The 26,686-nt window shown below is 34.4% G+C and overlaps 2 protein-coding genes across 2 annotated transcripts in view; one reads left to right on the forward strand and one right to left on the reverse strand.

Moving 5' to 3' along the window:
• The first annotated feature begins 570 nt into the window (after positions 1–570).
• LOC126979455 (uncharacterized) lies at positions 571–6,294 on the forward strand. The gene is made up of 7 exons (XM_050828776.1): positions 571–796; positions 864–1,039; positions 2,844–3,024; positions 3,543–3,700; positions 4,226–4,400; positions 5,330–5,460; positions 5,974–6,294. Exons 1-7 carry the CDS (start codon positions 751–753, stop codon positions 6,085–6,087), a joined length of 981 nt encoding a protein of 326 aa, XP_050684733.1. The 5' UTR covers positions 571–750; the 3' UTR covers positions 6,088–6,294.
• Positions 6,295–12,277: 5,983 nt separating this feature from the next.
• The window catches only part of LOC126979396 (dolichyl-diphosphooligosaccharide--protein glycosyltransferase subunit STT3A), a 40,614-nt gene continuing 26,205 nt past the window's right edge, over positions 12,278–26,686 (reverse strand). Inside the window, exons 9-13 of the mRNA XM_050828675.1 lie at positions 26,444–26,608; positions 24,740–24,928; positions 21,205–21,424; positions 18,310–18,498; positions 12,278–16,434 (exon numbers count right to left, since the gene is read on the reverse strand). Coding sequence (XP_050684632.1) covers positions 16,289–16,434; positions 18,310–18,498; positions 21,205–21,424; positions 24,740–24,928; positions 26,444–26,608 — 909 coding nt within the window. The 3' untranslated portion in view covers positions 12,278–16,288. The remainder of the gene's footprint in view (positions 16,435–18,309; positions 18,499–21,204; positions 21,425–24,739; positions 24,929–26,443; positions 26,609–26,686) is intronic.

A 26,686-nucleotide genomic window follows, 5' to 3' on the forward strand; every position in this document is an offset into this window, starting at 1 on the left:
GTAGGCGATGATAGCAGTGACGACAGTGAAACTAGCAGTATGGACGAATCTGGCCTTTTGTCACACATTTTTTTGGTCTCTTTTTGTATTCATATGTTTCTTAAGTGCATATAAAATATGTATGTTCAGCTTCATTCCTATATTCAGTTCATTCAAATATATTAAGCAAACATTTATGTTTTTGTTTTATTAAACCTTTTTCATCAGGTACTACTTGCAACAAAAACTAATAGATTTGATTATATTTATTTCGAGAATAAATTGACATTTCACATCACTATTTTAATATGTCAAAACGGCCATCATAGCGTGCCGCTAGTATAGTGGACTAGGAATGAGATATCTACTTTGACGGAGTTTATGAATTAATTATCAACATTAGGTATGAGCCAATAAATAAAAAAGACAATTCTTACAATATAAAATAAAGTGATGTCATTAGTGAACTGTGGTAATATTATGAAAAGCAAAAAATAAAAGGCCCGACTCAAAAATCTTAGTTACCAGATCATAAAATTAAAAAAAGTGAACTGTTGACGGCAACAGTTCACTTTTTTTAATTTTGGTAATAACGGTGACTGTGATGAGTGTGATTGAATTTGAATTTTGAAAGCTGAAACTTTGCTTCTATCTTCGTTTCAGTTGTAATCACGACGTTGTAATTTTCAAATAATTTGAAAAGATCGAAATCGAATTCGCCTTTGACCCTTAATAATAATTTATTGTTTAATATTCTGAATTTGTGACAATATGTCCAAGCGAAAACAAATAAAGATAACTAAAGCATTCAAAAAAGGTATATTTATAACTTTGTAACAATCCTTCGTTGTTAGTTAAATTTAATGCTCCAAATTTGTTTATAGCTACTACTGCTATAAAACCACAGGAACCGGAGGAAATCGATGAATTACAACAAGAAATAGAAAAGCTTAAAGAGGAAGTAAAATTAAAAAAGGGGCTATTGTTTCAATATCAACGACAAGCTAACAAGTCGAATGCTGCGGCGTTAAATCTAGTTGAGAAGTATGTTAGGCCTAAGGTAATTTAAACTAATAGCACTAGTTTCAAATTGAGTCACTAGTGATTTTATTTAACCTAACAATTGTTCGAAAATTAAAAGCTTGAGCGACAAAACATTATTCAATACCTGCTGCATTATTTTTTTTTGAAAAGTTAATGCTTAAGCTTCTTATATCATGTTACTTTATTTATTATATTATTCAGTTATAGCCATACTGGAGTGTTGCGGATTTTCTTTTGTTATCTTGATATTATTTTTCACAAGTCATGTTCAGTTCATGGAAGATGCTAAGATCTTAGATTATGGAGTAATCTCCACTGCGCTCCAACTAAATACCTTATGTTTAGTCACAATGTGTGGCAACTAATACTACACCCAAGTGGTCATACAGTATGCCACATACTCAAGCTAGTTTCGAACAATGTGTGATGTTGACATGCCACATGTTCTCTTAAACTTTGCTAATAAATGAAACTAAAATTGTTGTGTAGTCAAACTTTGTAAAAATAATACTACAAGAAATAAGAAAGGCACTATGATCACATATGATCAATAAGTATTTTGTATTTTATTAATTACAATGTAAAATAACATGATGCTCATATTGTAACTTGAAAGATGCTTTTGAGTGTTGAGATGCCACACACACAAGCAACTTTACAAATAGCCAATACTCAATAAAATTTAAAGTTGCCATGATAAAAAAGACATTGTTCTTACCTAGTGTGGTATCTAGTTAAAGCACAGAGGAGACCAATCCATAATCTAAGGCTAACTTAGATAATTTATCTTGATAGAGCCTCTTGCTGCTAGATAACCGATGAAAAGAGGCCAGGTTTATTACTTTAGTATGTATGACTAGCTATTCACTTCTTACACTCACAATTAGTATATCACTTTGTGTTAGTATGTATGCATTGGTCCGAATAGAGGTTAACTGTAACCCTCAATTTTTTTTTAACGTTTTCGCAGCTGTCTCAGTCTATCTAGGTGCATAATTGATCTAAGGCTAAGAAGTTTATGTCTGATTACTTCAAAACATGCATTGAAGTCATCCTTCATTCAGCCTTTGAGCAGCATTCACTTTCATATCTATGTAATATGAATAAAGGCATTCCATGAGGGAGATCATAGATGTAAAAATGTTTTTAGCATTATAACCAATGCTGTTCTATACATATAGACAAATCACATAGTATAAAACTAAATATGGAACATGCCACAAATAACATCTTAATATGCTTCGACTTCTATATCAATACATTGACACATCTACTCCAGTTGCTTAATATTTTCTTGTTCAATAATTAGCAATGTAAAACATTTATTCAGTTTAGATTTCATTTGGACAGTTACAGTTGACACATGACTAAGGAGAAAAGTGTGCTTACATTGTCTTATTATATTCACACTATTGCTGTTCTTGATGATGATAATAATATATCCTTATACATGTATAGAATATCATTGATTATAACTAATTATCACATAGACACAATACTTTAAAATCTATTTTCTATGATTTGCTCGTCAATTTGAAAGAGCTGAGAAAGTTAACTGAACCTGATAATATTATCATAATAAGGATTACCATTACATTTACATGCTATTTATGGGTAGTTGTACTATAACAAGAAGTTTTAAAACTACCTGCAATTTAACAATTTGTTGTAACATGCTGTTTTTCATTTTAAATTTTTGGTTGATAACTAACTAAGTACCTATATATTTTATTTTAAGTAATGGTTCCATTACTTTTATTTTTTGATTACTCAATAAACATAACAATTTATTACAAAAATATATATTGTACCTATTTCAGAAAATTATAACTACCAATTCAGTGGCGAGTTTAGAAAACGAATTGGAACTGCATTGTATGCTGAATGGTGTAGAAGTACAGTCTTTTGTGAAGGATGACCATTGCTGTGTTGTTTACCATATACAACATAATATGAGACACCATCAATACAAACATGGCCTCAGAATTGACATGTCACCCAGTAAGTCTTAGAAACTCGAGCTCTATGATTTCAACATTCTCTCCCAACATCATCAGTTTCAAATTTATGTTCTCCTGTTAGATTGTTGGTGTGGCACTCTTAACTTTTGTTTGTTTGTTTTTAGTGTAGTAGAAACACAGTAATCAATTCCAATTTGTATAATTTTTATTCAAAATAAATAATTTTAAATCACTTATTGAACTTCAAAAACTACCACCCATTCAAAGTAGAGTGATAGACCTGAGACGAACGGGTGCAAGAAATTCTGTGGAATTTTTTTATAAATAAAAATATTGATATGAATGTAATTGTGTTATTTCCCTTTCCTACACAAACATTTCTTTACAATGCTGTTAAATATCATATCACAATTTGTTTTGTACATTTCCTTGGAAGCATGTACATTTATTTATGATTTACTAACCCAACTATAAATTATATAGTGTCCAGTTAAAGTTTATTTCGATACTAATAAATAATTATTACATAATAAATTAATAGCACAATAAATATTTCAGGTGGTAAAGAAATTACAAAAATGTCCCTACCAGAAGGTTTCAAACTACAGGCTGTATTGAAAGACTATGACAATATTATGCATCCAGACTGCCTTGGTGCTATAAGAAAAGCATTAGTTGCATACTATGATAGATTGGAACAATATGAGGGTTTAAAGGTAAAAATTATATTACAGATTAAAAGTTTCATTCAAAGAGGATGTAAATAATATAATAACTGCCTAAATAAAAATAGAAATTTTGTTAAGTATGAAACATGCAGTCAGATTTGGCATAAGTTTGAAATAGCTTTGCCTGCAAAAATGCTTTCTCCAGAACTATTAAGTCTGGTACCATCCTGAAGTTCTTCATTTCTTGCTGCCATTTTCCTCAGGGGGAATATGCCTCTGGATAGACCGCAGATCGAACGAAACACATTGGTTATAAATGGGAGAATAGTGGCCTAATATGTTTGTGCCCAAATAGAAAAGAAATGGTAAAATGAACTATTAGAAAATTACTTCCTCAAATGAGTTTCGGTGATACATGCATTTTTTAATAAATTTGTTATATTTCTACTTTAAATTTGTTAGACTTGACACAATTACATATTAAGAAATGTGGAATGGGTTGCTAGGTTGATCTAATGATTATTTTTCCAATCGGTTGATGTCTTATTTTTAGTTTTGTTTCATAATTCACAGAAACAAATAGAATTGGATGCAAACCTATTCAAGACAAAAGATACAACAGATGTGGAGATAACATTCGCCATACGAAGTCACATGGATGAACCAGACAAACAAATTAGAGTAACACTTAACCTGGCCTATGGAATCTACGACATTTTGCCAAACAATTATTCATTCATAGGCGCTGGTAAGTATTATTATTTGACAGCATTCATTCATTTACTGAACAATAACACATTAAAACAGTAGAAACAATAATAATTGTTTAAAGTATAATTTGATGAAATCTCATTTCCTATTAAAATAATTGCATTATTTAAAGAAAACACTTTTAAAGAAGTAATCATGTGTTATTGTAACTGTGTTTTTACAATAGATTTTACGCAAAAGTTCAATTTTTATTATAATTTTTTCATTTTACCTTATGCTTTCATATTGAACCGAAAACTGGCCAGAACAATTTATTTCATTCAAACATGTACATTAGTTGTATTTTAGTAAACTTAATATAAATTATTATATATTACTGTGTAATATTGATAAAAATGATATGGCCAGCTGTATAAAATAAAGAATTCAAAGAGCTCTCTGCATTATTTTTCTGTCCAATGGATTTTAGAATGAATATGAATAGCTTTAGTAAGCTTTCAATAATTGCGTCATTAATAAAGTCATTTTTATGGAAGAGAGGACAAACGCTTGAACAAGTTACCTGATGTTAAGTGATCACTGCCAGTGACATTCTCCTGCGACACCAGAGAAATAACAGGAGTGTTACCAGATTTTTAAGGTTTGAGATGTTTTTTGCAGATCACCCATTTCAGTTTGAGCTGGAAACACCATTCAATTGGTCATTCCTGGTTCGGTTGCCAGCCTGTCATCCAGATGGCGAGGCTGATGTTTAAGTTTACAGTATTGTGGCGAATCAGTTTTAACTATTAAGCTATTTATAGCTGTTCAGAATAACGCGTGAAACATGTACAATGTCAATACAAACATAATATAGTAGTGTAGTTTCTGTCACCAAACTTTTGTAATGATTTCAAATAATTGTTTTACAGCATCATTGTTTGACATAATGGTATTAAGATAGAGAATCTCATTATGGAGGATTAGTTTCAGATGTGGGTGAGGATGTATTGGAAACACTAGAATCCCAATGTCTGCTGTTGAATAAGAAACGATTAGATGTAGCGTTTCATAACACATTCATTGATGGTGTCGGCCCATACAACATGATTCAACAAGTGAGTAAATATGGATGATATAATGATGAAAATGAAAGTTTTTCCTGCTCAATATTTCAATTATTGCTACTAAATAACTTAACAATATATAGAACTCAATGACGCCCAAGCTGTGGAGACAGTTTCAGTTTGTCTCACAATGTTAAATGAAATTCTATCATCTTATATATATATATATATATATATATATATAAAAGATGATATATATATATATATATATATATAAGATGATATATATATATATATATATATATATATATATATATATATATATATATCTATCACGCCTAAACCGCTGATCGTATCGACATGAAACTACCACCATTCGACGCGAAATTTATCCTACATGCTTTATGGCTTCTTATTTTTCGAATTCCAACGTTCATTAATCATTAATTAATTTCCTTTTAAAATTCGCCCATCGAAGCGGGAGAGAACGGCTAGTAATCATATATAAATAATAGGCCAACAATCAACTGAATCCTAAGCTCATAAAATAACTCTTTGTTCCAGATGCCACTTGAACAGGCGCCATTGAACCACCGTCCCAAAAAGCACAATAACAGCAATGATAATACGTTTCTGCCTGAAGCGTGTTCTGACCAAGGAGAGGAAGAATATATGTAAACATTCGAGCACAATATTCACAACTCAACTCTTATTTCCTTGTGCATGCATGCAATAGTTAAGTCTGTTAATGATATAAGCTGATTTGTCAAAATTTACCTACGCAGTGAGCTGAGCTCAACGGGATTCTTATTAAAAAAATTATAATTTATAAGTTATCAAGAACCCGGAAATAAATATGAAAAATTAAATGTTTATTTAAATTTATTATGTATATTTGATCGACCCATTCCCAATTAACAGTTCCCTAAATTTTTTTTTAATTTGTAATTAATTTGAAATTTGTATATTTTTTTCGTTGCTTGATATGTTATGTTATATATATGTTGATATACTCAGTGCATTAATTTCTTGGAAGACCAGATTTTAAACAATTTGTTATTTTGGAAGGATATCCTTCACTTATGGGATTAATTAATTATTTTTTTTATTTATTTATTTATTTATTGCTCCAACAGGGTGAACACCAATACAATTCCTTAAGAACTAACACAGATATAACAATTTAAGTGACACCCCAATTATAGGTGCAAATCGAGAACAATTAACAAACGAACACAAACAGAGTTTTAGCAAAATTAATAAGCAACAAATATTTAAAAAAAAATAGTATTTCAAAATTTTAAATTAATTAAAACTATGAGAAATTAAATTTATATTAAAATAAATAAAAGTCCTATGGAAAAAGAGCTCATCAAATAAATCATTGTTAATGCATTAGAACTAAAACGATTACAATTACAAAATTAGGCATATTACACATATTAGCGAAAGCTAGTACGTAACAGAGTGTGAGGACATAACAGAGTGCTGTATTTTTCTTTTGTAGCTATGAAGGTGATCATAGAAGATATCAATAGCTTGGCCACCCTTAATATAATGAATGAAATCATCACCATTAACAGTGCAGTTATGAACAGCGTTGTAAGTTCTTGTAATTCTGTTCAATGGAGAATTGAGGCCCAGATTAGACCGTGCTGGACTCATTATAAATGGGGTGTATTTCTTGGACCTGGGCAGTCTTCTTGGAACAAAAATGTTTAATTTTGAAATTAGGTAAGGACTGTCGATTCTGCTGTTGACCAGTTTATACAAAAATACAGCCTCATGCATTTTTCTGCGGTTATTTAACGAAACTAAACCGAAGCATCGCAAACGATCTTTATAGTTTGGGAGTTTCTTGGCCAAATTACACGAATAAGATAGGTGCCATAAAAATCTCTTTTGTACACTCTCCAAGCGCTTACGACACTGCAATACTCCAGAGAGCTACGCACTATACAGTTGTATAATAATATTTTAGTGCTGGGTAACTTAAACTCTCTGATGCTTCTTGTGACAAATTAATTATGCAAATTAAATTTTTAACCAAAATTTATGGACGATGCGGCACTCGAACCCGCGCCTTTCTGGTTCCGGCCGAGCGCTCTTTCCAACTAAGCCAACCGTCAAAGTGACGCATCTAAGGTAAACTATGGTATGTCTTGTTCAACTCTCAGGTTGTGGCTCCATCTACAGGATCTACTTTACAGGTGATAACCTGCTCAATCCCAATAATTGCATATTAGGAAATACTTGAGATGTCGCTCTTTCAAATCTAAACAAAACCAGATTGTAGAAAAATGTTAGAATTATAAAATTTAATATTAAATCTATATTTAAGGGAAGCTGATTTCTTCCAACGTATCTTATTTAATGCTTTAACATAAATCACAGGTTTTATGTAGGTAAACAAAAGCATTTCATAATGAGAGTATAATATAGGGGGAGTCCGGGAGAGTATATCCGCCTTGGATTAAATTAACTCATAAATCTTTCTTTACTTATAAATCGCTATTTTCCATAAGTTTTATCTTAAGCTGCATAATTTAGCTACATTTTATCGTAATAAAGTTTGATACATCATTAATAGTTTAAGAGTAATAAATGATTTATACTAAAGTGACATTCGGCTAATATCTCCCGCCTGGTTGGGAGACTTTACCCGTGTTTAAAAATAGGTAAAACAAAAATAAAAACTACTGTCACAAATAAGAAAAAATAAATAAATGCAAAACCGTATAAGTAATTAAATCTATATCACTTCCTTTTCTTAATTGGAGCAATTAGGACAAATAAACTGTTCATTTCATGGACATATTTGCCACAAAAAGCACAAATTCTCATGTCCATAACTTTCTCTTCTCCTAACACATAAATCAAAACCACTCATCAATCACATCTGGCACTTTATCCAATTTAGTATCAGAGCTATTACCATACTGAGAAAGTAATGGATGAAGTTTTATTCAAAATTACAAAATCAAATAAAAAACAGCTAGTTAGTGGAAACTTAATATAAATATTTTAGAAAATAGTAAGTACTTTAAGTATTAAATCTATTTAAATCATACAACTTATCCAATATATTCATGGAACCCACAAGAATAACTTCTACCAGTGCCACATGTATTGATAATATTTTTACAAATGTGAGGGCTGCTAGTAAAAACATAATTAGTAAATTAGATTCGGACTACTGTGGTCAGTTAATTCTGTTTGAATCCATAAAACCCATTATAACTAAACACAAAATAACTTTTGTGCCACTTACATCACACCGCATTGAAAGAGTGAGGTATAATACATTAAAACCAAATGTATTTTTTGAAGTTCTATAATTTTGATAAATTCTATTTTTCACTCCTAAATCGGTCCTCCAAACTGAACCAATAGTTTTTAGCGAGTGGGCAACAGTTGAGTTGTGTGAGAGCAATAAGAATGTGGCTGTCTGTTGCATGAAGGGATCGAAAAAAAAACAAAGGAGTGTTGTTATGAAATTCAGTACAACACACGTTTGGAGAATGTAATGGTTATTATGACATTGGGTGTTTTAATGTTGGAAATAAGCTGTTTCAGAATCTTTAATAGAGGCTTTTAAATAGCAAGGCTGTAGAAAAATTTACTTTACCTCATGTTAAACAAGTGTCAATCGATATACAGCTTAAAAACGAGAGATTAGATATAGTTGATACCGCTGTTTTTCTTGGAATAACGCTAGATGCCAAACTCCAACGGGGCCCTCATATAGAAAACTTATCGAGTAGACTAAGTTCTGCTGCATACGCAGTAAAAAAGATTCGTTCCTTAACAGACATTGAAACTGCAAGATTGATTTATTTTAGTTACTTTCACAGCATTATGTCATATGGTATATTATTATGGGGTAATGCTGCTGATATTGATTCTATTTTTGTGCTGCAGAAAAGAGCTGTTCGGGCAATTTATGGTATGGGATGAAGAGAGTAGCTTGGGTATGAATTGCTCTTAAATATTTGAGCTTTAATTACCCTTAAATATTATAGTATTTATAATTATAATATAAGCAAAATAGTCAAATTGTAAGTAGAGGTGTTTAGTGAGTGTTGTTGAATATATTGTAGATGAACATTCTTGTTATTTGGTGGAGTTCTTGTGACAGTTTTCATCATGCTCGTGAACGGGCGCTGCTTGTGGTGGCAGGATGATCCTGTTGCCGGAGACTTGGTTTCAGATTCTTAAACATTATTATGTATATATATTATTTATAATCGCTTATAAAATGCTCACAGAATACCTTTATTTATTTACAGTTTGTGTGGATGATGCAGCTACTGTACTCAATAACTTTTGTATTAATTTACATTGACTTACTCGTGTAAGACATTGACTATTTGACGTTTGAGTATGTTTGTTGCATCATATTACATATTATATTGTAATTGAAATGATTAGTAAATCGATGGAAATGTAAATATTGATATAAAACAGTGGCAATGAGTTTCTTGCTACTTCTTCTCATTAGCTCAACCCTTTACGAAGAAGCGGTAGATTCAATAAGAAAAATATTTAATGACATTCATAAGTGTCATTTCCGTGACCTACATGAATAAAGTTATTTTGATTTGATACTTGGGTCTGTCACTTGACTGCAAAACTTGTCTTTTTCTTTGTTTACCTTTCTGGTTTTTTAATTATATTAATTCTAGTTTTAGTTTTTTCGGGATGTCTACCAGCACGACGATTATTTCTAGTTGCAGCTTTTGGAAATGGACGAATCATTTGTGGAAAAACTATTTTTGGTTTTTGTCGTGACTCAGAATCTACCTTGGTCATTTTTTCTATGAAACCTAAATCTAAATAGGCTGGTTGCTTCTGGGGTTCTTAAACATAGTTCAGAGTTTCTTGTCTTAAATCCTCGGAATTCAATCAATCATTCCGTGCGCATTGGAAGTGCAAGAATTATCTGAAAAAAATATTATTGTGAAAGAACGGAAGAGATTATCCTGGACAAAGTCTCCTCGCGACGGCAGGGTAATGTATCCCACCCCATGCCAAGCTGTTCTTTAGTATAATTTTTATAATAAACTATGATACTTAAGTAAAAGCTGTCTGCTGTAAATGTTACTAGGATAATTACACTTACGGTCTATATAAATGACATGCTGGAGTCTATTCACAGTAAACAGCAGAAATCAAATATCGAAAATTGAAAGAATTTAAAAACTGAGCACGAAATTGTCGTCACTTTTCATCCCTAAATCAATCTGCCGATAGCAACGGCGTCGCGTGAGCGAGATGGGAGGCGTTTAAGAAGTCTAAGAAGTGTGGTAATCTCGCAATATCCAGTTGCACAAAGATTCTATGATCCCACCTGCTAAACTCTTCCGGACTCCCCTACTATCAGGGGCGTAGCTACCGCAGTATCTGCCGTATCGGGGTAATATTATTTAATAGCTTTTACCCGCAACTTCGTGCGCGTGAAATGCTTACTTTGGGCAGCACTTTTTATTTTTAATATCCTCACTATGTAAATACACTACAAACTGCTGTGGTTAATACATTTTTGTAAGCTACTAACTATAGAACTTTTATCCCCTTTTTTCACCCCACAGAGGTCTAAATTTTAAAAACGCTGCAACAAATATTTATTTTTTTCTTATCAAGTGCCTAAGTACATAGTTTCATGGTGTGATCTTCGACAATGACGAACTTTCTTACAAATTTCCACCCCCTATTTATTTGCCACCATTATTCGCGATAAAAGGTAGCCTATGTCCTTTCCCAAGCTCTTGTCGGTCACAGTACTAAATTTGGTGGTTTAGACGTGAAAGCGTAACCATCTAACTTACATTGATACTTATAATATTAGTGAGGATTATACGGGGGCCCCCGACGTGCGTAAGCAAAAATTAATAAAATCATTTGCTGCTACCTGAAAAAAAGGCAGGGAGAGTTTATATTTAATTTGAATTGTTTGTTAATATTTTGGACAAAGCGAAAACAGATAATTATGATAAATAAATATTTATTTTAATTTTATGCAAACATTTTTTTCCTTTGTGAGAAATCTTTACCCATCAATGCAAGGGGCAAACAAATTTTTATACGGGGCCAAGGCACGCTACGCCACTGCCTACTATAGAGCCTTAGTTTGTGGACCGGTTGTCGTATTCTATTTACCTTTGGGAATTGGCTGGACAAGGGAAGGCTTTACGAATTCTGGATTGCGTCTTCTAGGTAGATACTACTATGACTGGAACTAAAGACAGCGATTGACAATCGACTGCATAAATCCACCTAGAAAATTACGCGCGCCCGTAGGTTTTTGTTATGCCCGTATGTTCAAGGACTTACTGAAAAAATTGTATAGACGAAAGGCACCTGTCCCAACGGACAATGGATGCAGTTGGAGTACAGGGCCTAGTTCAATTTAAATTGCTGAGCTCTGAATTGCTGATATTGCAAAACTGAAGTGGCAGTGGGTAGGACAGGACACATAGTTTGACGGACAGGTGGCCGGTGGGGCAGTAAAGTCCTCGAATGGCTCCCACGTACCGGAAGACGCAGTGTTGGTAGACCCCACAAGATAGACCGAAGATCTGGTCAAGAACCCCGAAAGAGGGCAGCGCAGGACCGATCATTGTGGAGATCTTTGGGGGTGGCCTTTGTCCAGCAGTGGACGTCTTCCGGCTGATGATGATGATTATCGGGCTGTAAGGTCCTCTATACACTAGTAAATTTTGAATCTAGGACCATAACTATATATGTGGCGTTCCTCATTGGTCAAATGGTCCCAAGAGTGGAACTTACGTACCTACCTACGGGTGGTACGACGGTCGAGCGCAGAGTGTTTATAGCGCCTTAGTGACGGATAGAAAAAAAATACAACTTCATAAAATAATTATATTTATTTAATATATAAAATGAATTTTACAACATTTTAACACAATGAAACCCATTTTATAGTTATCTATAACTCGTTCGAAGTTATTGTAACTCTCATTCTCAATAACATTAAGACTTGCAGAAATTTATTGAATATTTTAACACTTCTAATTCCTAACTTTTTGTGCGCTTTAGATACTACAAGGACGATCGAAGTAGATGCTTTTAATAATTTAATCGTGCAAACAGTGAGTTTTTTATTACCTAGCAATGTAACAGCATTTTTGCCTAAAAGTGTAAAAATTATCATGGCATTTTCATATCAATTACTTTACAAATATTACCAGCTAAGAACAAAAATTCCATGAAACGTAGTTGTTAATTTTAAATAGACTTTGCCTAAAGGCCATTACATCCCATCCCCAGTTTAATAAAACACTCACTGTAAAGTGAAACATTAGAAGTAATTACTACTATTCTTTCATTTCAACTTATTAAAACCAGTCAGAGAGCTTATAAGTACAAAATATACATTATTTAAATAATAGTACAAAATGGTTTTACAAATTATAACTAATTCTCCATTTAAGACAATATTAGTTAAAGTAAAGTTATTGAAATTGTGACCAACTCTAGCCAAAAATATAAAAAAAAACTATTCTAGAAACAGACATACACAATAAATGACAGATTGCACACTTTAATTATAACAAAATGGAGCATTGTAAAAATAAAATAGAATGTTTTAGGTAACCTCAATTCTCAATCGTTAACAATCATTATTCTATTATCATTAAAACTCTCCCGTAATTAATAATCATCTAAATGCAGTTTGTGACATTATTGAGAAACTTGCACTATATATTGACACTACTAAACACACCCCGACACTACCACTTAAAGGAATTGCAACAGGTTTAAAATAATGTTCATTGAAAAGATGAAATCTATAAGACTAAAATAGGGCAAAATATTATAAGACTATCTGTTAAATGCGAAATCAAAAGCAAAAAATGATCTGAAAACAAAACTATTGTCTAAGACAGTGTTTTTCAATCTGTGGGTCGCGACCCCTAGGGGGGAAAAGGGCAAGGTATACTACAATAAAAACACAATTTTAGTGAGAAGGTTTGGCTAGCTTAGTTTTCAAAAATTTTGTCAAATCGTGGTGCTATTTTTGAAGTGTCAAAACCAAATCATTTTCTAATTGAAGTTTTTTGCAGATTATCGAGAATTTTGAGAGATTGCCCATGATTAACGAGAATGTCTGTTCACACATATATGAAGTTGCGAATGGTGCTACTAAATTTAGAGCTTCCCTTGCCAGCTGTAGATATTCTTGTTTACTTCTCTCTTCAGCCATAACATTTTAGAAGTGGGAGAGTGACAAGAGATTTTACCCCAGGAGGGTACCGGCTCTACCAGAGTCGGAGAATCCCTCCCCGAGCATTCTCGCTCGGGCTGCCCATCGTATTCTGGGGAGGCCACAGGACCACGCATGTCCTCGGCACAAACGAGGCAGTATCACCACGGCACCCCGCTCCACGCGTAAAGTGGACTTTTGCAATATCAGTGGAATTCACTCCATGTACGAGTATATGGTAGGTATGTTACGTTAATGAGGATATCGGCTATCGCCGTCTCTGCAATTTTGAGGGTAGGGACCTGTCTACTCTCTGGCTCCGTGTAGATTTTGAGTACCGCGTCCGTATCTATGCGTGTGTCTACAGGTCCCATAGTGCTAACGAAGAAACGGATCATCTCAATTGCTATTGGATGCATTCAAGCGGCAATTTACGACGTGCTTGATCAGATCCCCTCCGCTGAAATCGTAGTCTTGGGTGATTTCAACGGGCACAATGCCGAATGGCTTGGGTCACGTACCACAGACTACGCACTCGTATACAAAAGGCGTAGTTCCTGACTCATGGAAGTCAGCCCGTGCCCATCCGATCCCAAAAAAAGGAGACAGTTCGCATCCGGCAAACTACAGACCTATAGCCATTACCTTCCTGCTCTCCAAAATCATGGAGAGCATAATTAACCGTCAGCTTTTGGTATACCTAGAGGATCACCAGTTGATCAACGACCGACAGTACGGCTTTCGCCATGGTCGATCGGCAGGTGATCTTCTGGTTTACCTAACGGGCGGTGGCTATCGAAAGCAAGGGGAAAGGCCTGGCAGTTAGCCTGGATATAGCGAAGGCCTTTAATCGTGTATGGCACAAGGCGCTTCTCTCAAAACTTCCGTCATTTGGGCTTCCCGAGAGCTTTTACAAGTGGATTTCTAGCTTCCTCACTGGGCGCAGTATATAGGTCGTTATCGATGGTTATTGCTCGAATCCAAAGCCCGTGAGATGCAAAGGCAAATGGGCTCGAAGAAACTGGGCCTCATAAATAGAGCACGGCAATACTTCAAGCCGGCCCACATTCTAGCGCTGCACAAAGCGCAGGTCCGGCCACACATGGAGTATTGCTGTCATCTCTGGTCTGACGCACCCCAGTATCAGCTGGATACATTTGTCCGCGTGCAACGTAGAGCAGCTCGAATTGTCGGGGACCCAGTACTCTGTGAACGGCTGGATCACTTGGCGTTGCGTAGAGATGTCGCTTCATTGTGTGTCTTCTACCGCATTTATCACGGGGAGTATTCCGAAGAGCTGTTTCACCTGATTCCTGACGCCGAATTCCACCTTCGCACGACACGCCACAAGTTAGGATTGACACGCCACAAGTTAGGATTCCATCCCCCACCATCTGGATGTGTGGCGTTCCTCCACAGTGCGGTTTTCAAGGAGCTTTATTCCACGTACTACAAAGCTGTGGAACGAACTTCCTTGTGTGGTGTTTCCGGGACGATACGACATGGGTACCTATAAAAAAAAGCGCGTACACCTTCCTGAAAGGCCGGCAACGCTCCTGTGATTCCACTGGTGTTGCAAGAGAACGTGGGCGGCGGTGATCACATAACACCAGGTAACACGTACGCTCGTTTGTCCTCCTATTTCCATAAAAAAAAAACACGTCGACACATTGTGTATTAAATTATTATCTCTAGGTGGTAGACTTTCAAAATTAAATTATAAGACTGGCAAGGGGGTCGCTAGAATTTTTGAAACTGTAATGGGGTCGCGAAATAAATAGGATTGTTAAACACTAGTCTGAGATAAGTGCTGGTCGAATAAATACAAAATGTTTACCTCACTATGATGAAGATCAAACGGAGCTACTGAACAATTTCAATTATTTAACTAAAAAGCTTTACAAAAGATTCTGTCAATGTATCTTTTCAAGTTAGTAACAATTATTTGGAGCTACTTTTTGTAAAGGCAACTAACTAACATCAGTATCATTTTCAACAAACAAAAAAGTTATTTTTATTTCATAAATCGGATTAATAAAATTGAATAATATGTAAATAATAAAAAATATTGCCAAAATGCTTCTTTCACTTGGTTGCAGTGAAATGAAAAATGACAACCTAAACTTTTTTTGGTGACAATATTTCTTGGGGTGTTCCGTTTAACTGGAAAATTTGAAATCGCTGCGATATATTATGGTAATGAATGTAGTATGTATGTAATAGCATAACTTCAAAATAAATTATAACTGATTTTGAAATTGATTCAAAAAACCTAAGATATTCCTACAAGTCTGTAAATTTCTGTTATGAAGTATATGGTTGTTGAAAGTTGATGTACATAGAACGCGAGCATTTAATAAAAAAAAACCGACAGCATTATATCTTTTAATGTTGAAAATTAGTTATTTATGCAACTGTTGTGTTTTAATACCTAATTATCAACAGTTGCATACAAGACTTTATCTACAGCCATAATATGAAGAAAAGTTAGTTTACTGCTAACATTACAAAAGCCAGTCGTAGTAACATTGGGACATTGGGTGTTTTAATGTTGGCAATAAGCTAACTGTTTAAGAATCTTTAATAGAGGATTTAAAGCATGGATAAACTTTTACTTTTTTGTGTATCTCGATAGCGATGGTTGTGGTGTGCTCACACGCCGCGGTTGGGCAGTGGCTTGACCTTGTAGATCCTCACGAGCCAGTGCTCGGTGGTGTAAGCCTCCTCTAACACTTCCAGATTGAAGTCCTTGTTGCCGATCTCGGCGCCGCGCACTCGGTCGTAGCCGGGCGGCCGACCTGAACAAGTTATCAATCAATATTAGAAATATTTATTACCGGCGACCATTTATTGGCGACATTTATGTTTGATAAGTCCATTACAGCTACAAACCTGATCAAGATTTGGAATATAAATAATATTTTTGTTAATAATAGATATTATATTAATATAAAAGTTCGAAGATAAAGCAGTAATGTATTTATATTTCTTTTTAGTTATGCAGTTAGATCGAGATGATAAGAATCGGAGAAGCAAAAGAAAATCCTTCATTGTTTACGTTCTCATTTGTGTCATACTAAGGATTGTCGCAAAAGAAATTCAAAATGACAGCTGACAAAATTATTGAATATGAAACGATTATATTATACTCTTTAATGAATACACTCAATAATGTTCTTTCTACAACAGTGTAAGTTGTAGTAGATGATTTAGTCAAAACTAAGTTAAAAACAGATCAAAGGCAAGGAGTCCCAGGCCCAAGGGTGTCGTACGAAGTGACTAAGAGCTTTTGTGAAGTAGGAGAGTCACGCTGCAGTCTTATGACGTCAGCACAATCGGGCCAGACTCGTCCGGGTTAATTACCACACTCGTACAGAATACCGGCGTGAAGTAGCGGCCTAGTGCCGCTATGGTTCGCATGGGTTAGTGTCGAGGCCAGGAGCTCAAGTTTAAAAAATCACAGTATAAAATAAAGTAAAATATTGTTTCCTGAATGCTAAGTTTAAACTATCGTTTGTCATATTATAGCACTCATCACCTGACATGAATATTATTTTAAGTGTACGAATTCGTAGAATGTATGGGCATAGGTATTTTTTATGACAATAAGGGACGAGACGAGCAGGACGCATACAATGTAGTGCCGCTCTGGATTCTTAGAAAATGTAATAATTCTGAGCCGCACTACAATTTCGCTGTCACCTTGAGACAAAATGTTAAGTCTTATTTGCCCAGTTATTCAACTAGCTACAGCGCCCTTCAGAACGAAACACAATAATGGTTATACATTATTGCTTTATGGCAAAAAATCATCCCACTGGTAAATGCCCTAACGGCCGCTTCCAATATATTATCTACAGATAGAGATAAATTACTACCTTTTACTGTCAGTAATTAGCTGTCAATAATCTGAAGCTGTCCCAATATACTCGATAAGTCATTCTTATCGCCTTATATTGGGTAAGCTAGACGTCCTCCCATTGACAGACAGCGTGTACGGATTAGGTGAATTACAGGGGTGGGACAGACGCCTTAAAGTGACGTTTTCAGAAGACTGTAGTGCCATCTGTTAGGTGGCCCGAAAATGAAAGCTTTGTCAGCTGTCACTCGCTTTGAAACTTTTCTTTATTTGTGTCACTGCCCACTGGTCATCAAATGACGGCTAGTTCTAGCGTTTGCGCATGTATGTATGTAGCTCTCGTGTTCCATTTTGCATATTTGCACTACTAAATCTATCCTTTATGTTCTATGTTGTGACAAAATTAAATAACTAACTCTACACGCAATTTCAACATGGTAAAAAATTGCAATACCTACATCAAAATACTCTACTGAGTTAGTTATTAAATTGCGTCACAACACTAAAAATGAATTTTATAATTTGGAGCTTATAATAGTTATTTTCGGGGTCAATCTCCAGATGGCGCTAGTTTTCAAATAGACAGCTCATAATGCATCGAGAGGGCTCTCTTTTCCCTATATATTATTATACTCTTTGGTGAATTACCGTCGATAAGTTTTTTGCGACAGAAAAGTCAACGATAGTTACGATTTTTATCCCAAGTATGAGATAGACTGAATATTGGGAACGGCCGTTAGTCGCTTCTTACGACACCCATGGGGCTGGGACTTCCCCATTTTTTTTATGGCCCGGGGTATGAGCGGGTACGTACCGCCCTCTGTGTACACGAGGCCGAACTTGTAGTAGCTGGTCTTGTACATGAGCGAGTTGAGCAGTGTGCTGGAGCCGTGTTCGTCAACGCGGAACTCGCCGCTAGCCGTGTAGTAGTCAGCCTCGCGGATGTGTGCGCCGCGCTCCGTGCTACCGCCGATACGAACCATCCACAGGAACTTGTTTATGTCTGCGAACAAAACAAGCCTTAGCAAAATGTCGCCCGGTTGGTCCTTCCCTAAGATATAACATTTCAAATGAGAGCTGTTCGTGCTATATATCAGCTTGGTTAAAGACAGGCTCTCAAAGAAAAATTTAAAGAAATAAATATTATGACTGTTCATTGTCAGTACATTTATGAAAACTTAATACACTAAAAAGTGATTTTCATTATCATAACGCTTGATATAAGGGATTGCTTGTAACTAACTCTATTAGTCTTCATAAGATACATAATAGCTGTAAGGATTAATGTATACACTTTACTATCTATAAATAAATTTAAATGTTTTATAAAAAACATGGCTCTGTCGTAAATCCTATAACTCCACAACTGAATATCTAAGTGATCGGACAGCCTGAGACTAGATTATGATTATTTTATAGCAATACCAATGACAGTACAATATTGTATATTTTTATTGAAAAGAGCGCAAAAAAAGAATGCTGGGAGAGTTTCTGCGCCGCTTCTTCTCTCTCAGAGCGCCATTTATTTCCGAAGCGGTAGTTGTATCTAGTATCTTAGAAATAACATTAAAAAAAAATCTAAAGGAATTAATTTTATGCCTTTTCAAGTGAAAACTGGAAAATTTTATGGGTTCGCGTCACCGACATGCTTATGACTGGCGCAAGCGAAAATAAATAATTAAAAAAATAAATATATATTCGACACTTTTTACATGGGTGAATTCTAGTGAGTTCGCCTCACCGAAATGCTTATAGCAGTATACCTGTAGCTATACAGCTGACATATTGTGCAACATTAGTGCTGTGTATATCTTATAAGTGAAATTAAATGGATTTAGTGAAAAGTAGTGAAATATTATTAATATATACTGTGAATTGTTGAAATATTGTTTTTGTTTTTAGTTTAAACTTTATTTATCAAACTAACACTATTACAATATTATATGTTTTTCTTACTAGTGCATTTTTATTAATGACCTTAGTATTAAACAATGCAATACCCAATTATTTACATAGACTAAGAAATCACATAAAACATTAAGCGAAAAAGGTACAAAAACGTTGGTGCTTGCAAATATTCACTAGAAACAACAATTGCCCGTTACAAAAGTAGTGTTATACAACAACAAAAATATTTGAATCTACCCTCCGCACTAGTTTTTATTTTTATTTTATTTTATTCGGGAAACAAACAGTACAACTTAATACACTTAAAAAATAAAACTTAAAATATAAATCACTAACCAATAAAAGTTTCCACAATTAAATAGTACATAGAAAAATGCGAGCAAATTAGTTTGATTAAATATTATTAGCATTATTATTGTGAAATAGAGTTTTTGTTTGAATAAATACGATAACCATTATTAATGAAAATAATTTTTAAAAATAAACTGAATCAAATAATTTAATTGTTAACATTATATTTCTAATTTTAATACTAAAAGTACAAAATTTTCTCTACAACTGCCAATTTTTTCAAAATAATAATTACTATATTTTTTAAATATTACAATAAATAATAATTGAAAATAATTTTTTTGAAAAGAGCGCAGAAAAAAGAATGCTGGGAGAGTTTCTTGCGCCGCTTCTTCTCTCTCAGAGCGCCATTTGTTTCCGAAGCGGTAGTAGTATCTAGTAGTATAAGAAATGACATCAAAAAGAATTCTAAAGGAATCAATTTTGAGAAAATAAATGCCTTTTATGCCTTTTAATAAGTACACATTAGTTAGTAAGTAATATATTATTATTTACATACAGGTAGCAAAGATAGCCTAATTAGTATGAATTGTGTTTCAGATGTCAGTAACTTCTCCTTGACACCAGACTATCTATAACGCTCAGAATATTGGCTTCAATCAAGAAACCTAAATGGCACTGCATTGCAATGAGCAGGACACTGCACTTTTTTATATACAAAAAATGATAAAATAAGTACTTAGTACGAAAAACTATCCAAAAGCAATAACGTAAGCGCCATATAACATTTTTTCAATCTATAATTCAGTTAATCAAATGAGTGAAAACATTTTCTTGTAGTTTCAGTAAAATGTAGCAAATCTATTGAAATTTATTATAACTAAATACTTTTAATTATTTTCTCAAACTTCTTTATTATTTTTTTTCTTTTTGATGCCAGTTCAAACACTACTACCACCACTTCGAGAACAAATGGCGCTTTGAAATAGAAGAAACCACGCAAGAAACTCTTCTAGCATTCTTTCTTGCGCTCTTTTTATTAAAATATATATTATAATTTAAAAAATCGTGTCTTATACTATTTGTAATAAAATAAAATTGGCAGTTCTACAGACTGCCGATAGAAGTAAAACCTTCGAACTTTTAGTATTAAAATTTGAAGTTTCGTAATGTTAAAAAACAATTTGTATCTATTTTTAAAACTTATTCTTAATTAATTTCTAGTTTCAACAATGCACATTGAACTTTTCACTAAATCCAATCAATTTCACTTATAAGATATACAAAGCACTAATGTTGCACAATAAGTCAGCTGGATAGCTACAGACACACTGCTATAAGCATTTCGGTGAGGCGAACACACTAGATTTCACCAATCCAAAAAGTGTCTAACTATATATATTTATATTAATTTTTATAAATTGTAGTTTTTTATTTTGCGTGCGACAGTACGGAGCATGTCGGTGACGCGAACTGAAATGATTTTCTCCTTCACTTCCTGCCAACTCACCATCAGAAGAGTACCCGACGAGGCCGCCGAATATAACAAGCACGTAGTCCACATCCAGCTCGCGCATGATCTCGTAGGCCTTGTCCTCGGACGACGCCATGGCCTGCCCCACGCGCGATATGTGCGTGTTGTTCCACGTGTTGTTGTCCACGATCACCGTGCGGTTCGCCATCGCCGTTATCTGGTACCCGTAGTCCCACCACGACATTACCTTCGACTCCTGTTTAGTTAACAAACAACTCATTCAAATTATTTCAATTGATCATCATCGTCATATCAGCCGGAAGGCATCCACTGCTGGACAAAGGCCTCCCCCAAAGATCTCCACGACGATCGGTCCTGTGCTGTCCTCGTCCGGTACGTGGGAGCCTTTGAGGACTTTACTGCCCCAACGGCCATCTGTCCGTCGAGCTATGTGCCCACTGCAAAAAAATTATAGAGTAACGTGACGCAAAATTGCTCAGCGATTTATCAATAAAATTATGAATTGTACTATCGCACACAATAACACTCATTTGTAAATGATTTGCTATTTTCGTGGGATAATTTTTGAAGTCAAAACTTCTTTTGGTGGTGCAACACACACAGTTTATTGAAGGTAGTAGTTTACGCTCATGCATCACGCTCTGAGGTGAAAGGCTAGGTCGCGTGAACTCGGAACCGCCGAGTGTACCCGAGCGAGAAAGATACAGTCAGCTGCTCTTCGCTGTTGTGTCATTCAAATTCAAATATTTTAATTAAAAAAAAGGATGTGACATCACTTATTGAAAGTCAAAAATACCACCCATTCCAAAATGAATGCCTCAGACCTGAGAAGAACGGGCGCAACAAACTCAGCGGGCTTTTTTTTTCATCAAAAATATGTTTACAAAGTTATTATTATTTAATAGCCTCAGGGCGGTCGCTCCATTCCCAATCTGTGGTATCATTAAGAAAGTCATTTATGTTATAGTAACCTTTACAAACGTTTTTTAACATTTTCTTTTGAATAACGCAATACTTTTGTTTTGAACATTAAGCCCCTTATTCATAATGATCCGCTAACTTAAACACCCGCTAAGGAGTGTTTTTTCTCATTCTGACTTAGGTCAATAGAAGAAGACAGAGTGAGAATTAGTTAGCAGACTATTATGAATAAGGTGGTTTGTGTTTAGTATATTCAATAATTATGTATCAATTATAATTATTAATTTAATAGTTTATTATTGGTACATAATAATAATTTTAAAAATTATTTGGTTTACCTACACAATGAGTTTAGTGTGTGTAGTTTGTGGTTTATCGTGCTAATATTATATAATAATAACTGACCCAGCAAACGTCGTATTGCCATAATAACATATTAAAAAAAAAAAACAATTATTAAAATTTTGATGCAACCGATTCTCAGACCTATCAAATATATCGTAGTACAATTATTGTATTCGATTGCCATCTTGCAACCCTATATCGGTTTGGTGGATGAAATAGAATAATATAACAATCGCGATACAAAAATAGGTGTTGATCGTAGATGAGTGAAAAATTGAAGTTGTATGTATAATTGTATAATACTGAATCATACTTAAATAAAAACAAAAATTTTTATTCAAAAGTTAAAAAAAATGTTAAGGGTGAACAGCCCTTATCACTTAGGGGTATGAAAAATAGATAGTACCCGATTCTCAGACCTACTGAATATGCATATTAAATTTGGTAAAAATCAGTAAAGCCGTTTCAGAGGAGTAAGGTAACTAACATTATGACACGAGAACTTTATATATAATATTGAAAAAATATTATAAAAACATAATTATTTTTAAAGTGGAAAAGTCAAAACGCGCTGAGCGTTTAATTTGGTGGGTATTGCACGAGACTAACCTGTCACTTTCTGTTATGTAACGCTCGTTCGGTATATGTAAATTTTCATTGTTATTTATTTATTAACTAGCTGACCCAACAAACGTTGTATTGACATATATAGTATTAAAAAAAATCGATAATTAAATTAAAGTTTGTTTTTTAACTTCTGAGAAAGTTAGAAAGATAAAAATATTATTATTCTAATTAGTTATTCATTTTAAACTATTATTTCAATTTTATTTATGAACGATGGGGGACACATCAATGGAAAAACGAAATTGTTGTTTTTATTTAATTCCAAGCATTTCATATTTATTTACATTTTAAACCTTTTCTGGAGCTCCAAAAATAATTCAAGACCAAAATTAGCCAAATCGGTCTAGCCGTTTTCGAGTTTTAGCGAGACTAACGAACAGCAATTCATTTATATATATATATATTTAGAACAGAAAAATACATTTTTATTTCGTATTAAATTAGGTATTCTCGTCTTAATGACATTTTCACTGCTGTCATGTGGTATTTAGCAGATACAGTGTTTCTTTGATACTGTTTTTGTTATCGTTTCTCATAAATAATTCTAAGTGAAATAAGTGATAATTAAAATAATAAATGTTTTCAGATTAGTGGTTTGTGATACTTAAAAAAAAAATAATGAAATTTTTTTTTAACTCCATATATTTTTTTCTGAATCCTTAACTCATTTGTAAGTAATTCACTATGGTATCGTATAATAGGCGTGTACAGTATTGTGTAACTTATATAGCTTGTAATTAGTGGTTAATTTGTATTACTTTTGTTTTGTGGTTTTTATCTTACCGTTGGTTACCTTTTAACTAAAAGTGTCGTATAAATTGTTGGAAACTTCACTGGTGACAGTGTGAGTGTTAATATTTGTTAATATTTATCATAATACTGTTTATTTCCTATTGTTCGCGATGAACAAAAGAAATATTGATATTTTCTTAAAGTTTTATATTTCGTCTGTCTTAAAAGGATTAGATAACAGTTCTTGTGTAATTGAGGTGTCGCGTCCAAGTAGTTGAAGTAGAAGAGTGAACTGAATGAATGTTGTATTCGACAGATAGATGAAGGATGAAGTATGATTGACAGAGTAGGTAAATGGAGTAATATTAGAGTAATTGTTTGATAGGTTTAGGTGTATGACTCGATATAATAATAAAATTAAATTTAATCCAGTCGACGATAGGAAATCTGGCGTCGACACCTATGAATATATATAATAATAAATTTATTACCAGAATTAAGATACATACAAAGAAATTAAAGTTAACACGATACACTTCAACATAATTGTGAATATTTGAGTACCTTGTACGTTATATGTACTGAGTGTTGGCTCTGCATTAAGCAAAGGTGCTTGTGACACAGAAGCCGGGAAACACAGTTACTAAAGAAAGTTACTTCTATTTGACTCGCGGAACATAGCATGGAGATGGTTGAAAAATAATAGTAAATTAGTAAAATTAATGAAAATAAAAATAAAAACTTCTTAACAAACAATAAAGTGTGCGTGTGTATGTGTGTGTGTAAGTGTGTCTGTGTGTGTGTGTGAGTGTCAGTGATTGTGTGTGAGAGTTTCAATCCTTTTTATTAAATTGTCTGAATGATATCTTGAATGATAAAATAAATAAATAAATGTATCAATGAAAGAACAGTGTGTCGTGGTGACCTCGGGCGTGTTCATCTTGAGCCAGGTGTAGGCCTCGCGGAAGTCGTCGAAGATGATCCGGGCACCGTCGTGGCCGCGCGCCGACAGCACGATGGAGGGCGAGGAGTAGGCCTCCGACGTGACCCAGGTGCAGTGCAGCACGTACGACGACAGCAGGCTGGCCAGCACCAGCACGAACACGGCGCCCAGCTGCACTCGGAGACAATGACAGGTATAAATAGAGAACATGATTGTGTACATTCATAAATTTAGTCAAATTTAATTGGCATCAGAAGTGAGGGATATCACTTAAAAATAACAAACTGCTTAGTCAAGACAGCACTGGAACTTTTAGTCTACAAAATATATTGAAATCCACACCATGTGTAGGTATATATACAGGGTCTTAAGAAAATCCTGTACTATATCTTGAGGCGTATATTGGTATCAAATAGCGACAACAAATAAATATTGATTTTCAGGAAATAATCGGATAAAAAAAGAACAGATCATAAATGTACCCAATTATAAAAGTTTGGCCACCTGGCTCCCTGCAGCTATTTTAATTTTCCCCGCCCACACACCCATTTCATTCGTGTATCATGCGAAGGGCGCGCAGCGGCAAACACGAAAGTTTTGTATTAGTAGTAAACATCGCCCTCCTTATTCGTTTTAAGACGCCGAGCCGCGCAAATGATGCTATCCATACGCCATTGGATCGAGGTCAGGGCGATGACCTTAGTTACTGATAGAATAAATAAGTCAGGCGCTCTCAAGATTTTTGAAAGCAATTAATATGAAAATTTCTTTAACAATACTATTATTTATTATAAGGGGGTTTCTTTTAGTGGTGTCTTCGCATTCTACTTCAAATCCGTGCCAATTATCATACAGGGTTTTCTTAAACATAGGCTATAATAGTTAAGTTGTATTATGTATAATATGTAAAAATTGTTTTTAGTAGTACGACAAATAAGCTACTACACGGAGCAATTAAGATGTGATGTGCCGTAAGGAGGAGAGCATCCTCCTCTTATCGCCTACGGTCTTACAAATACACATGACTGTTGAATCATGCCATAAGATCATTTTTCACAAATAAAACTAACAACGAAATCATTTTGCTAATTAACTGTACTAAAATTTTTCATCAAATTAATAATATTTTACTTTTAAATATGCGCAAGTATCCACCTTTTTCACTGCAAGTTTATGTGATAACTTTTGTATGTTTTGCCCTGTGCTTCCCTGGGACATAAAAAGAATAGGGAGCTCCCAGGCTGAAGAGTGTCGTAAGAGGCGACTAATGGCATTTAACAGTAAGAGGCTCCTTTGCACAGGATACCGGTTAGATTATGGGTACCACAACGGCGCCTTTTTCTACCGTGAAGCAGTAATGTGTAAGTATTATTGTGTTTCGGTCTGAAGGGCGCCGTAGCTAGTGAAATTACTGAGCACATTAGACGTAACACCTTATGTGTCAAGATGACCAGCGCAATTTTAGTGCCGCTCAGAATTTTTGGGTTTTTCAAGAATCCTGAGTGGCACTGCTTTGTAATGGGCGGGACGTACGAATTAACACCAATTGAACGTCCTCCTCGTTTCGCCCTTATTGTCATAAAAATATACATATATTTTAAGCGACAGATCGAAGGAGGTTAATTATTATTACCTACCTACCTTACCTTTCATTTACGAATTACAAATATTCCATAGTAAACCAACCTCGGACCTAAACACCAAATTATTTTCATGTTTCTTCTTCTTGTCATGTTTCTCAACCTTGGGCTCGATGTCCTTCACGTGCAGACTCAGCAGACTGGAGGCCGCTATGCCCGACAGGATGCACATCACCGGCGCTAGCACCAACATCAAACGAACCATCACACCCTGGAATTTTTAAACCGTGGGGAGATCTTGATATATTGGCTAGTATATTTGAACCGTTATGGGCAAGGTTATATGTGA

Source organism: Leptidea sinapis, chromosome 3 (genome assembly GCF_905404315.1).
Source record: "Leptidea sinapis chromosome 3, ilLepSina1.1, whole genome shotgun sequence".
In the NCBI taxonomy this organism is placed as follows: domain Eukaryota; kingdom Metazoa; phylum Arthropoda; class Insecta; order Lepidoptera; family Pieridae; genus Leptidea; species Leptidea sinapis.

Bases quoted from the DNA above. Each gene is read 5' to 3' on its own strand.
- LOC126979455 (XM_050828776.1), top strand. From the start codon at position 751: ATGTCCAAGCGAAAACAAATAAAGATAACTAAAGCATTCAAAAAAG. The intron at 1,040-2,843 runs GTAATTTAAACT...TACCTATTTCAG, and splicing joins AGAAGTATGTTAGGCCTAAG to AAAATTATAACTACCAATTC. The intron at 3,701-4,225 runs GTAAAAATTATA...CATAATTCACAG, and splicing joins AACAATATGAGGGTTTAAAG to AAACAAATAGAATTGGATGC.